The sequence below is a fragment of the Leucopleurus acutus genome, assembly GCF_964270905.1.
Source record: "Leucopleurus acutus genome assembly, chromosome: 4".
Taxonomy (NCBI): Eukaryota; Metazoa; Chordata; class Mammalia; order Artiodactyla; family Delphinidae; genus Leucopleurus; species Leucopleurus acutus.
This window is the reverse complement of record NC_139146.1, coordinates 73,216,477-73,231,419: the sequence shown is the minus strand read 5'-3', so window position 1 is coordinate 73,231,419 and position 14,943 is coordinate 73,216,477. Positions and strand designations below refer to the sequence as shown.

At 46.3% G+C, this 14,943-nt stretch overlaps 1 protein-coding gene across 3 annotated transcripts in view; it reads left to right on the top strand.

Moving 5' to 3' along the window:
* Positions 1-14,943, top strand: part of LNX1 (ligand of numb-protein X 1) — a gene marked incomplete at its 5' end in the record, with an annotated part of 137,037 nt that overhangs the window by 23,561 nt on the left and 98,533 nt on the right. For 2 of the 3 annotated variants that reach the window (XM_082838236.1, XM_082838235.1), the window contains one exon: positions 8,298-8,389. The exons of the other annotated variant lie outside the window; for it this stretch is intronic. In XM_082838236.1, the coding sequence (XP_082694362.1) occupies positions 8,298-8,389 (92 nt within the window). Of the gene's footprint in view, positions 1-8,297; positions 8,390-14,943 lie in introns of those variants that run through there. 3 annotated transcript variants of the gene reach the window in all.

Below are 14,943 nucleotides of genomic sequence, written 5' to 3'. Positions count from 1 at the left end.
AAAGGTCACATTCCTTAAGTCATGAATCTGAGTGTTTGTCTTTGGGCACACACAGAATCTCTGACATGGAAGTTTGCGTCCAAAGCAATGGCCTGGGTGTAATGCTTCACACATGTTTTCCGTATAATTACGGCAGTGAATTCACTTTTCTCCCCTAAGATGTTGCACCAAATGCATCTATCTCAGGTTTCTGGGCTGCCTCTGACCCTCTGTGATTGTTGGTGTGTAAACTAGGATGTGGCTCTTCTCTGATTGCCCGGAAGGAAGTGTGGCCAGAGGAGAAGGGGTAAGGGAGTCTATGTGTGACTTTTGCTGCAAGTTTTACCCAGGTAAGAGAGGCATTGTCTGGAGGGGGAGTTGGTCTGGGGTCAGAGGTTAGATGCAGACAGAGGCTGATGGGGGACCAGAGCCAAGACTGAGGTCACACTGGGTAGGGGAAGTGAGGAGATGAGGAAGAGAAAGGCTCTGGTAGACCTCCCTCCCACCTTCCTGTGTTCCCGATGTTTGCCATCTATATATTTGTTTTGGGAGGTGTATTCGTTTCCTATTGCTGTTCTAACAAACGATCACAAACTTAGTGGCTTAAAACAGTGCAAGTGTGTTACCTTCCAGTTCTGAGGATTCAAAGTCCAACACGGGTCTCACTAACATCAAGGTGTTGGGAGGTTAGTTCCTTTTGGCTCTAGAGGAGAACCCCTTTCCTTACGGCCTCTAGTTTCCAGAGGCCACCTGCGTTCCTTGGCCTGTGGCCTCTTTCTCCATCTTCAAAGCCAACAGCATAAAATCTCTCTCTCTCTTCTCCCACCTTTCCCTTCTTTCTCTCTGTCTCTCTCCTCTCCTTCCATCACCACATCTCTTTCTATGACTCTAATCCTCCTGCCTTTCTTGTATAAGGACACTGGGACCCAGTCAGTGAATCCACCTGGATAATTCAGCCTCCTTTCCTCATCTCAAGATTTAACTTAGGGCTTCCCTGGTGGCTCAGTGGTTGAGAGTCCGCCTGCCGATGCAGGGGACACAGGTTCGTGCCCTGGTCCGGGAAGATCCCACATGCTGCGGAGTGGCTGGGCCCGTGAGCCATGGCCGCTGAGCCTGCACGTCCGGAGCCTGTGCTCTGCGGCGGGAGAGGCCGCAGCAGTGAGAGGCCCGCGTACCGCTAAAAAAAAAAAAAGATTTAACTTAGTCACATCTGCAAATCCCTTTTGCCATGTGAGGTAACATATTCACATGTTCTGAGGATGAGTAGGTGGACATCTTTTGGGGGGGGGGATGGTGGTCATTATTCTGCCCACTGCTGGAGTTTTGCAGGGGGAAGGGTAGAGAGGAGAGAGACAAGGAAAGAAATAGGAGCACTCTCTGGAGAGAGAGTGGAAACACAGCAGTCCTTCCTCAGCCCCTGATCAAGACCTGATTTGGGGCCAAGAATATCCCTAAAAATTGGGATAAGATAGCACCTGGATCTGAGAGCAAGGCCGGAGCAGAAGTGGCGCAGGGGAAGGGCTGGGAAGAGGTGGGGGGTGGGGTGTGCTCTGGGGTGCAGAAGAGAGATGACACAAGTGCACCTCAGCTGCCCAGAGTGGGAATTTCGTTCCCCTGCCCACGCAGGCCGTGTGACCCACACACCTCAAGGAAGCCTGGGGAAAAGACCTGCTGAACATTCAGCTGATAACGAGATGCACATGTGAAAGACAACAGTGAGGAAAGAACCCAAAGCTAGTTGAAATCATCTCTCTGAGCTGCGGCCTCAGAATCCTTCACAGGCCCCCTCAGCACCCTCGACGATGAGGAAACTCTCATGGAAGGGAGGTGTTGGGCCCCATGCTTGCTGTGAGTCTCTCCACACTTGGGCTTCCTAAGTAGGTTGAAACCAACATTTCTAAAAATATGTTATATTTGGGCTTCCCTGGTGACAAAGTGGTTGAGAGTCCGCCTGCCGATGCAGGGGACATGGGTTCGTGCCCCGGTCCGGGGAGATCCCACGTGCCGCGGAGCGGCTGGGCCCGTGAGCCATGGCCGCTGAGCCTGCGCATCCGGAGTCTGTGCTCCGCAACGGGAGAGGCCATACCAGTGAGAGGCCCACGTACTGCAAAAATATATATATATGTTATATTTGTTAGTCATCAAATGCTTAATATACACTTCCTTCCCTCAGGCTTCCTGAGCATTAGCCAGGATTCAGAATTTGGAGCTAATCCAGAGCCTGACTCTAGAGCCCTCTTGGGCCTTGGGCCTGTGACTGGGTGGGTAGACTACCTCTTCCTCCCCTTAGAAGAGAGGTTAGATTAAGTAGTTACTTAATACAAAAGTAATTAAGTAGTTACTTAGTTACCTCTGGAGTCCCTTAAACTAGGAAAACTCAGAGGTTACCAGAAGGCAAGTGTTTGCCTTACGTTTCCATATGACGCCTCCAGGCTGGTGGCTGCTTGTGTGTGAGTGTGGTCATATGTTTGTACTAGAAGACAGATTTATTTATCATTTTTGCATTCTTGGTTTCAGTATTTAAAATGTAATGAGTTAAAAAAAATATTCTTTCGGACTTCCCTGGTGGTCCGGTGGTTAAGACTCTGGGCTTCCACTGAAGGGGACATGGGTTTGATCCCCGATCAGAGAATTAAGATCCCGCATGCAATGCGGTGCAGCTAAAAAAAAAAAAAAAAAATTCTTTGGCTGATGGCGCTTTGATGAATATAAACTAGGCAGGCTGAGAATCGACCTAGAATGGAGAACTTCACTGTAATTCTGGCTGAGAACCACCGGGAGACCGATGTGGACCCACACACGCCCTTCCAGGGGGTCCTAGAGAGGTAACAGTTCAGGGCTTCATGAGAAACTCCGCATGTAGGTTTCTCCAACTGTACAATGGGTATTTATGTCAGTTGGCTCCTTGGATACTAAGCTCTTGCAGAAATGAATCACATTTAGAATGTTTCCATTGTCCCTTTAGAAAAGAACATGTGTTCGAGAACTGTTTTCCCAAGGTCTCTGTTCATGGCCTGTCCATAGGATCACGCTAATAAGAACAGTAGACTTGAGCCAGGGATGCTGGCTGTTTTTCTGCAGAATTCATGGCATTTGTAAACATTGTTATCCTACTACTTCAGACCCTGAGTTGAATGTAAATCCTGAAGTCAAACGTGTAGGACCAACTGTGAGTGTGCATGCCTAGTTGGACCAGCAATGACGTGGACAACTATTTCTGACTTCCGACTAGAGGGTTCTTCTGTGGAAGTAGATCTGAGCGTGTGAGCTAATGTTTGGAATTTTCTGGATAATTCTGTTGACCTCTGCCCTCTTAGATGCTAGCAGACTCCTTTCACATGGGTCTACTCTAAAGAATGCCCACGAGGGCGATGGGCATGTTGAGTCAAATGGCAGCCTCCCCAACCAAGGGACATTGGCAGTGGACATGGTGAGGGCACAGTAGAGGGTCAATTCAATGCATCTCTCTTGACCCAGACCAGCAGTGAGAGGGCACGTGGAGGCGAAGCTTTTCCTTCCTTGATCCTGAGTGGGAGTTATCTTAGCCTCAAGGCTACAGCTTTATGCAATATCATCATCTGCATATATAATATTTATCAAGGATCCACCACAGGCCAGGCCCAGAATGAAAGAAAAATCTATATAAGCCATGATTTCTGCCTCTGAGAAAATGACCTTTGAAAGGTAAAAGAGAGAATTTGAAAACACATACACATTGAATTTTTTCATGGGACAAGTCACGTTGCTCTTGAGTTTCTGTCTCATGGAAGATAATAAAAATGGGAGATAGTGAAATTGACCCTCCTTCAGCATTTGCTGGCATGAATAAAGAGCTCATTGTTCAGTGTTTTGAAAACATCCCTGAATGAAAACGTGATGGCATTAGCACACCTGACTGAAGGTTCTCTAGGGTTATTTTCTTGATTAACTTTAAGCCCAATGTCCTGGAACTTTCTTCCCCAAAGGCCTACCCTGGAACCTCTCCTGACCTTTTCTTCTATCAGGGGCCCTTTTCTGGAGTGTGTTCCATAAACACAGGCTCAGCTAGCTGCCTACAGGGCAGGGAAGATTTTACTGCCAGAGTGAAGGTCTGGGGAGTATTACCCTACGGAAAGGTGGGCAGGTGACAAGTCATGTTGGCCATTTCAGCCTGGGTCAACATCTCCACCCTAACTGTGTTTGACATACATCCTTCATGTGACTTTCTAACCGTGAACTCAGTTTTCTCCTGGCCCTACCTGGCTGAGGTCTGCTCTTTCAGCTCTGCTGGGCACAAAAGAGATGGGGCAATGCCTTTGCGTTACTTTCTGAGAGAACCATTGAGTGCCCATCAGATTATGCTCCAAGCAATTCTTTAAAGAAACCACAGGCTCCTGGGCACTTATTTCCAGAAATCTTCCTTACCTTTTTCCTTTCTTCCTGGACATTTTATTGTCCATCCATATACATGCTCAATCTCTGCCATCACTCTCATAAAGTATGAAGTCCTTTTTTGCTAATTTGCCTCTGATCAAGAAAGATTGGTCCAAAAAATGGTCTCTTTAACTGAGTTGAATTCTCTTTCATTCAACAAATATTTATTGAGAATCTACTGCATTCTAGGCACTGTGGTGAGGATACAATAGAGAACAGGACCAGTAGAACTCCTGCCCTCAACGAATTCCCTGTCTAGTGAAGAGAAAAGAGACAGGAAAACAGGAGGTGATTGGTGATGGGTGATGTCTGAGCTGACATTTAAGGGTAAAATAGGACTCAGGCAGGCAGAGCCTGGGTGCATTGATTAGGGTTAGGACTGTTTACCAGCAAGGAAGCTACACAGCAATCCATGAGCATTTGAAGGTAGGATTTTATTGGCAAAAGATTGTATTAGGTAGGATTACATCTGATGGCAGGTAATAAAAAATTCAGGTCATATTGTTCTAACTACGTAAAAGTTTTCTTGTTCTCATTTAACACAAAGTCAGGGGCTAGGAGGCCCACAACTAGTGTGATGTTGCCATGATGCCGTCAGGAATCCAGGCTCCTGATTTTCGATTAGCATTCATCCTCAAGTTTGTCACCTCATGGCCGCAAGATGGCTGTTCAAAATCCGTCATCACATCCAAGTTCCATGCGGAAAGAACCAGGCAGGAAGGGCAAAATGCAATGTACAAACTGAGACTCCCTCCTTTAAAGAGCTTTCTGGGATGCCTAACCCAGTCATTTCTTCTTATACCTCATTGGCTAATATCATGTGACATGGCTGCCTATCTATAGGAGAGGCGAAGTGCATCACCACCACGAACAAAACCTGGGTGCTGTTCAAAGGAAGAAGAGCAGGACTTCCCTGGTGGCACAGTGGTTGAGAGTCCGCCTGCCGATGCAGGGGACGCGGGTTCGTGCCCCGGTCTGGGAGGATCCCACATGCCGCGGAGCGGCTGGGCCCGTGAGCCATGGCCGTTGGGCCTGCGTCCGGAGCCTGTGCTCCGCAACGGGAGAGGCCACGGCAGTGAGAGGCCCGCGTACCACAAAAAAAAAAAAAAAAGGAAGAAGAGGAAATTAGATATTGGATAAGAGACCAGCAGTTTCTGCAAGAGCGACAGAAGCAACAACAAAAAACAATACCTTCATTTTTATATTGCATCATATATCCATTAATGCATCTTATCCTATGGAAATACAAGGAGGTGAAAGGCAGACATCCTTCTTTTTTCACAAAGACTTGGAGAAGCAATCTGACCTTACCAAGTTTATCAGAAATACAATCCAGTGCACTCTGAAGCCCACAGTATGTGTTATATATGATATTGTTTATGAGTTATGCTCTATACAGTAGATCTTGGGCATTCAAGAAGAGTATGTCCCAGGACTCTGAAACTCTATATTCAGGAAAAGACTGTAACATGCCACATCAATAGAGCAGGAGGAAAGAAAGGTCAGGACCAGAATAGCAAAGCCTCTTGAAAATAGATGCTGAGCTAGCTGCCAGCTAGGCTCATCCACTATTACTAGTGGCTGTTAATAACAGCATTTATAACAATAGCTAACACTCATTGAGTCCTTTGTTCTTACAGGCATTATTTCATTCCACCTTCGTAACAACACTGTGAGTTAAGCATACTATCATTGTCTTTCCTCTACAGAGGAGGATATGGAAGTTCAGAGAGGTTAAGCAACGTGCCCAGTGTCACACAGCTCATTCGTGGCAGAGCTAAGGTTCAGATTCAAGCCTGTTTGACTACAGCATCTAAATTCCAAACCTAATTTCCTTTTTACGGCTCTTCACTGGATCTGACTCACTCTTGCATACCAGACAAAGAGAATGGAATTCAAATTAGGACCTCAAAAAATTATAAATTAATAGATGCCATGCTTTCTCAAGGTTGCTTATCTCAGATCTAAAGTGTCGGAGTTAAATCTGTACATTCTCAGGGTCTACCGTAGTTAACTCTTTCAGCCCTGCCTTGGGTGAATGCAGATCTCTGATGCCAAATTCCCTCTGACTACACTGTTTATTGCACGTGGTCTCATCCCGGAGATTTTTGTCTGGTCTTCTTCCTGTGAAGTGGAGTTTGCTGTAATTGCTTGGTTGTCATTAATGTAGCTATCCCTTTGAGCCATTTCTTTTTTTTTTTTATCTTTATTGGACTATAATTGCTTTACAATGGTGCGTTACTTTCTGCTTTATAACAAAGTGACTCAGTTATACATATATATATGTTCCCATATCTCTTCCCTCTTGCGTCTCCCTCCCTCCCACCTTCCCTATCCCACCCCTCTAGGTGGTCACAAAGCACCAAGCTGATCTCCCTGTGCTATGCGGCTGCTTCCCATTAGCTACCTATCTTACATTTGGTAGTGTATATATGTCCATGCCACTGTCTCACTTTGTCACAACTTACCCTTCCCCCTCCCCATATCCTCAAGTCCATTCTCTAGTAGGTCTGTGTCTTTATGCCCGTCTTACCCCTAGGTTCTTCATGACATTTTTTTTTCCTTAGATTCCATATGTATGTGTTAGCATACGGTATTTGTCTTTTTCTTTCTGACTTACTTCACTCTGTATGACAGACTCTAGGTCCATCCACCTCACTACAACTAACTCAGTTTCGTTTCTTTTTATGGCTGAGTAATATTCCATTGTATATATGTGCCACATCTTCTTTATCCATTCATCCCTTTGAGCCATTTCTATTAAGGTTTAGGCCTTCAGTTAGCAAAATGGATTTTAATGTTTGTAAATATAATATGAGCTAGAAGGAGAGGAGTCTGGGGCTTCTGTGGCATTCCAGAGCTTAGGCATGCAAAGTAGCCCTAGTGTTAAGACAGACGGTACAGTCTAGAATCACAGATCTCAGCGCTGGAAGAGATGTTATGGCCCAGCCTCTACAGAACCAGGTAGGTAAGGCATTATTAGCTCCATTTCAAAGATGAGACGACTGAAGCTCAGAGCTTCAGTGAAATGCCCAGAATCCGACAGCTAGTACCAGAGCCTAATTCAGTTATTCAGGGGTTATTCAGGATGAATGGAGTGACTTGTTCTTACAGATCAGGAGCCTATATACACTGTTTGGACAGAACTTTATGTCTGTCTGTCAAGGCTCTTTATTAGTCTCAGAGAGAATGACAGCGCCTATTCTGACATAGGGACAGTTTGCAGCTTAACAAGGAAACCATCACTTCTCTCGCCTCTGACAGCGTAGTCAGGACAGCAACAGGTAAAATACCTTAAATGCATATTCTAAATATACGTGTATAAGTGGAGTTGGTTCACTTTAACATTCCTGTGGCACAGCATCCAAAGATTCACATTGAGCTCAGAGCTCCAAGCTGTGTTCCAGAAATGCTGATTTCCTCCAGTGTCTTCCTCCACCAAGCTGGAGGACAGCTTCTGAGTGTTTGCTTATTCACACGGTGGGCTCTGAATATGCCATGTTCATGCCCTCTTCCAACACAGATTAGCTTCCCGCCCATCTGCTCCCAGCCAGTGATGTAGATGTACCAGCTGCTTCCCGAGAACCAGTCGGCATCCTGTAGGAGGGGCAGGTCCCTTTCCCAGGTCCCTCTCCCTGCTGCCTGCTCCCAGCCTCAGCCCTCTCGCCAACCACGGTGGGTCCCTCCGTTCTCACTTCTCCCCATCTGAGAATCAGAGCACACAAACCTCTTATGAGCCCATGATTTAGCAGCACAGCTCCAGCTAAGGGCTCGAAGTCTGATTCTCTGTGATCTACTGATTGTGGGAACATGGCAAGGGTTGTTTAAAGGGACTGGGCTGGGCTGGGCCCCTGCAGCTGACAGACAGAAGGTGGCTGGGGAAAAAGCTGCCCTCTAATCGGAAAATGAAGGCGCTTCTGTTGCTGGTCCTGCCTTGGCTCAGCCCTGCCAACTACACTGACAATGTGGGCAACCTACACTTCCTGTACTCAGAACTGTGAGTCCCCCTCTCACCTTGCCTGCCTGTGTTTGTGTATTGGGTATGGTCGGGGGTGGGACCTGAGTCCGTTTCTTGGCTGGTATGTCGGTTTAGAGGAATAAATTCACATGCACTGGATGCACCTGGACAAAACACACTGCCGGCCGTTTAAAGTGCTTAGCTGTCTGTGACTTAACAAAAAAACCACCATCTTATTGATGCAGTGCTTTCCCAACAAGGCGTTTTTTTCCCTGCTTCTGTGCCAACACTGCTTTCTCTTTTTTGGTACTCTGCTTTTTCTCAATAGATGTGTCTTCTCTTCCTTCCATAAATAGAACCAAAGAACAGAGGCTGCATGCACAGATGTGCAGTCTCTATCAGGCATTTCTAGTTATGAGCAGATAGCATCCCTTTTTGAGACAGTCGGTCTCCATACCTGCAAACACAAAGAGTATCAGTACAGGGGCAAGGTAGCCCTGTAGGTAAAAAAAAACTCTACATCCATTTTGTTTTAATTTTTGATAATTTTTATACATGGGAAAGCAGAAAGAACGCTGCAGTGAACACCCATATCCATGTCGCCTAGATTTAATGGTTAACATTTTGTCACTTTTACCTCATGTTTTATTTTTTTTACAGAAGTGGTTTGGAGCAGATTGCAGTCATCATAACATTTTACCTCTAAATATTTCATTATGCATCTCTAAAAAAGAAAGACATTTTCCACCATGACCTATGTCCATTTTGTAAGGGGAAATGACTCATGTCTCCAACCTTTAGAGTGATATGTTTCTGGTTCTTTTTTGTTAATAAGCTTTGAGAGAGGATTGCAGACTGATGTGAACAGCTTCTAGCAATCAGGTGAAAGGTGCCGCTGTGTGTGCCTCAGTGTTTGCAGAACTTACAAAAATGTAGTTCTCCTTACTCACCAGACCGGTAAAAATAGCAAGAGTTGGCTTATGTATAAATCAGAGTCAGTGGGCAAATGAAGAGGACTCTATAAACAGAGTCCAAAGAGCCCAGACTAGAAAAGCTTGACTGGTCAGATTTAGATAGAGGCCCCCACATGTTTAGATATAACCAGTGCCTCTGTTATAGTTAGACAGACTAACCAATTTGCCCAGCACAGTAGATGCTCAATAAATGCTCCATAAGTAGAGAAAAGAATGAATGACCTGGGTCTTTGGAGGCACGTCATTCATTTTGAGGACTCTTCATTTCAGGATTTCCTGGTCCTACCTTATTGGAACGTTACCCCAGTCCACCTTGGATAAGAAGGTTCAAAGAGAAAGTACCTAGCTTAAGCCTGAATAGTGAGCATCTCCGGGGTGATGATGACATTGCGGAAGCTTTTCTAGAAAAATATACAATGGCAGAATTAATTGGGATGGTGAAAAGGCCCTTTCCTCTCTCCTGATGGAGGCCGAAGGTACCTATGAAATCTAGTGCCCAAAAGCATTCCTCCCCACCCTTGTCACCGGCACCCCTCCACCTCCACCCCCAGCCCCCATCTGCTATCCTTGTTAGTTGCTGTATTCGTTTCCTAGGGCTGCTGTAACAAATTACATACACAAAACAACACAAATTTATTCTCTCACAGTTCTGGAGGCTAGAAGTTTGAAATCAAGGTGTCAATAGGGCCACACCCTGTGAAGGCTGTAGGGGAGAATCCTTCCTTGCCTCTTCCAGCTTCTGGTGGCTCCAGGCATTCCTTGGCTTGTGGCTGCATCCCTCCAGTCTCTGCCTCCGTCTTCACATGGCCTTCCACTGTGTGTGCTCTCTAATTCTACATCTTCTTCTCTTCTTATAAGGACACTTGTCACTGGATTTAGGGCCTACCTGGACAATCCAGGATGATCTCATCTTGAGAGTCTTAGCTTAATTGCATCTGTAAGACTCTTTATCCAAGTAGGGTCACATTCACAGGTTCTGGGTGGCATATCTTTTGGGGGCCACCATCCAACCCACGACAGGTGCTAATGAGGAGCCTTTCCATTGAGTTACTTTCTGTTTTATAGCCTAATTAAAGGAAGGCTCTTCATACTGGCTTACAGTTTTCTTTTCTGCACACACATGAATCAAAGGCAACTCTTCTGTTGAATAACTGAGCAAACGCAAGCTGCCCATTCTTTCTGAAATGTGAAGCAATCCAGGAAGCGTGACGCCACAAAATTGCAAAGACCATGTTCCCATACTGATTTGACAGAACTTTCTTGGAAGCTTCCAGTTGCTAGGGATGCTTTATAAGAGAATCCTGTGCAGCTGTTACCTGATGCTGCTGGTGATCATGAACTAATTGGTGAATGAATGACACATTGCAGGTACTGTGGCAGGTGCTGGAAGGAATACGGGCAATAAAAAATTAGTCACACTACCCACCCTCTAGGAGCCGAGGATCTGATTGAGAAGACAACATTTATGCAGATAAGAAATATAAACAATGATCCAAGGCATAAGAGGGTAAGTCTTTTAAACAGTAGGGCAGGTAACCGGTTGAGAGGAGGTGGAGATTGTGCACGTCGGTGAAATTGATCAGGGAAAGCTTGGGGAGAAGTTGGGGGTTTGAGTGGGATCTTGAAGTAATTAGGGAGGAATTAGGCAGAGTCAGAACTGGAGGGAGAAAGCAGTTTCAGGCAGGGTCAGTTGCACTGGTAAAAAGGGCTAAGAGTTGGCTAACCCTTCGGTTGGTCAGCAAAGGTTTGGAAAACAACTGAGAGCCGTGCGTGGTACCGTGGGTCTGCTCAGCATTCTCAGAGCGGGGGCCGTCGGGGGATGAGGTGCTACTGTAGGCCGCTGGGATCTCGAAGGTGGAGGGGACTCATTGGGAAGCGTGAGAAGCCAGGCTTCCCCCTGCCACCCTCGTCTGAGCTTTGGCATCCGGGCCTTCAGTGAGGCTGGCCCTGTGTCCCGAGCTTCCAGCCGCAGAGCTCCTCCTGGATTTTCCTTTCTCTCTGACACTAAGGCTCTCTCAGGCTGAGTCCCGTTCCCTCAGGGCCCCGCTGGAAAACGCGCTAATCCAGTAAACGGATTCAAACTTAAGAGGTGGCACCTAGAGGTCTCAAACTCAAATGCCTACAGGAACCAGGCAGGAGTTATCTGAACATGGGATTCATTCGGGTATAAGACCAGAGGAAGAGGTGAGGCCTCTGAACAACTGCTGAGAAAATACATATATATATATAATGTCTGAAGGTATTTAAACCCAAAATAAAACAAAAACACCATGTCCAATCCAGCAGATCGCTTCTGCCTGGTTTGGCCTTGAGGGCCGAGAGTTTATGACCCTGGACAGCTGCTTCTTTAAACATTTCCGTGGACACCTGTTGCCATGACCCAGAGGAGAGTGAATTCCATGGGAGGAGCCTAAAACCAGGATATTTGGTGTAAAGGAGTCCCAGTCAGAGGTTAGGGGACAGGGAGCCTAGGACTACTCCCGGGGTCTACAAAAAACATGCCATAAGGATCAAGGGCAATGCTTTCTTCTACAAGCCCTCACCCGCCGGACTCCCACAAACTCTTTTGGAACTTCCTAGACCCCCAAGCAAATTTATGAAATAGACTTTGAGTCTCGTGGACCTGAGCGTGGATCCAGCCTTCTCATCGTTCTGGGTCTATTTACAGCCTCACGCGTGACAAGGCTTACAGGTGAATGAAGTCCTTGGAACAGCGTGAGTTCTGAGGACCCCCCCCCCCCACAGAAGAACCGAGGTCCCGGTTTGTCTTTTAAAATGCAGATGTTTGGGCTCTAAATCAATTCGCTAAAACAAAAATCTTGGAATGGGAGGGTGCATCCTATTTTCATGCTTAAGTTCCCCAGGTGATCCTTATGGAGCCCATCCTATTTTCATGCTTAACAAGCTCCCCACGTGATCCTTATGGAGCCCATCCTATTTTCATGCTTAACAAGCTCCCCAGGTGATCCTTATGGAGCCCATCCTATTTTCATGCTTAACAAGCTCCCCAGGTGATCCTTATGGGCACTATAATTTAAGAACCTTTAGACCCAGTTCAGATGCAGACTCACTCTGACTTCCCCCCCATGGAAGATCATCTCTGTGCGTCTCCTCCACGTCTCCTCTGCTGTGTATCGCCAGCAGCGTTCCTGTCCGTCTCCTCTGCCTGGTGAGTCCTTAGAAGGAGAGCTTTTTGAGAGATGTGAATTTCTGTACACCCAGCTTCTGAACGGTATAAGCTTAAGTTGAACTAAATGAAACGGATTTGCCTCATGTCTTGGCTAATTGGTTGGCAAGCTGGCCTATCTCACGTTTTGCAGGAAGCAGCACTGGGCATGAATAACTGAGATGGCTGCTTCTGTGGTCAGTGATCTCCCATGGCTTTTGTAACGTTTGTTTAAATACTTTGTTTAGCAAAAATCCCAGGGAAAAACCTTAGAGTTTGGTGGGGTGGTGAGATGCATTTTATGGTCCAGCCCCTACTCTCCAAGAGCCATTGATAGAAAATTGAAAGTTTTGTCATCTTTCCTTAGCCTTTCACATTTCTAGCTCCTACAGCCCCTGAAAAGACTTCTTACTTTGTGTCCTGTTTTGGTAGATGCTGTGTTCATGCCCATGGTGTAAAGTCTGAGTGAGTTCTGAGTAGGCATACAGTGAGTTGGAGCCCTGTTTCTCAAAGTAGGTAACTGTCCTTTGTTTTAGAGATGAAGGTATCCATAAGACAGCTAGGTGTGGTCGCTGGGGGATGAGAGGTCCCTGAAACTGGTGCTATTGCTGTAGCTGTGTAGCTTCTCAGAAAGCCAGGGCATGCTGGCTCTCTTTCTAGCTTACAGTCAAATATTCTTGGTTGGGAACCGGCATCACTATGAACAGTATCCGTGCCCGTATCTGGAGACAAAAATTACACTCTCTCCCCTGACTCCTGTAGAAACAGTAGCTCTAAGGAGGGAAGGTTTATTTCCCCTAGAGTTTTGTGTTCGGGAAATTAAAATGAACAACTCCAGTTTTGCAACTTGAATCATTTAAGGTTGTGGAAAAATGTCTCCTGGAGAAACTGCCAGGTGCAGGAGGAGTTATGAGGCAGCCCTGTGTGTGTCGTTCCTGGGACACATGTCTCGGGTCCAAGGAGCCCAACCACCCATCGCCTCCCTGGCAGAACTTCCTTGAAGCAACCTGTAAAACACACCTCTGACAAATTCCACTGTCTTTGTTGGGGTTCACGGGCCAAAAAGAGCCTTAAATCACACCCAGCTGGGCATTCTGGGCTTTCAAATGAGGAGATGGTTTGCCCTGGTCCGACTTCTCCATTTCCCCTTCTCTAGGTAAACGTCATGCAACAGCACTGGCCTCCTCCCTGCTAGCTTCAGCCAGACTTGGCCATGAACTACACAGCCTGGGGAGGCATTTTTTTTTTTTTTTTTTTTTTTTTTTTTTTGCGGTACGCGGGCCTCTCACTGTTGTGGCCTCTCCCGTTGCGGAGCACAGGCTCCGGCCGCGCAGGCTCAGCGGCCATGGCTCACGGGCCCAGCCGCTCCGCGGCATGTGGGATCTTCCCGGACCGGGGCACGAACCCGTGTCCCCTGCATCGGCAGGCGGACTCCCAACCACTGCGCCACCACGGAAGCCCGGGAGGCATCTTTTTTTTAAGGGCACAAGGCATATCTAGATTGTTGCTGTTGGATTCTTTCTTGTGTGAATGAGTTGGAGGAGGGTTGAGGGAGAGGAGTGCAGTGGGATGACCTAAGCATCCTTTTCCTCCCCACTTCATTTGCGCTGTGTTAACGACTCCCAACACTTTCCAAGTTTAAACCAATAGGGCGAATTCTATGGGTTTGCCAGGGAACGCTTTCCAAGTTGAGTCTTAAAGAAATTGTTTCTTTTTCATCGAAATTGAAGCGGGAAAAAAGAAAAAACTGCTGATCTCTGGATTTTTCTCATCGTATGTTTTGAGAATCTGAAGTTGAGTTTAGATTAGGACTTAGAAGGAAGGAGAGAGAGTTTACAGAGGAAATGGAGTGCGGTGGAGAAATCCTACTCCAATGGAGAGGAGCAAAGCCAGGGCCCATCTGGGTTCAGTGACTCTCGATGTCTTTCAAAGCGTGGCAGCTCCACACATGTCTCATAGGGCATTTTTCCCTAAATCTACAACTTGTGCATTTGGAAGGAAATTGAAGCCGCATGTTCCTGATTTATTTACACTTCACTCATCAAAATGGTGCTTTGTAATGATTCTTTGTCCAAAGAGCATAGTGATCCCGTTTCATGGTCTTATTTTTCTCCTTGAGAATTAGCAAGTTCTCTTTTGCCAGCAGAAACGCAACACCAGTCCCAAACCATTTGCTTTCTGGTCTAAAAGGCAAAACCCGAGGGCTTCCGGGTACCACTTCAGTGCTTGGCGAATTGTGTCTTTCCTGGTGTCACCTGATTATGTCAGGTGGATGAGAGACAGTGGGGATTTTTTTTTTATATCAGGCCTCACTGATTGCTTTATGTTTGGTGATTTTTTACTTTTATTTTTATGATAAATCTCAGCACAAAAGTAGAGTCTAAGGAATCCCCATGTACCCTAATACCCACCTCCAGTAATTAACAATTCATGGATATCTGTTTTCCTCTATA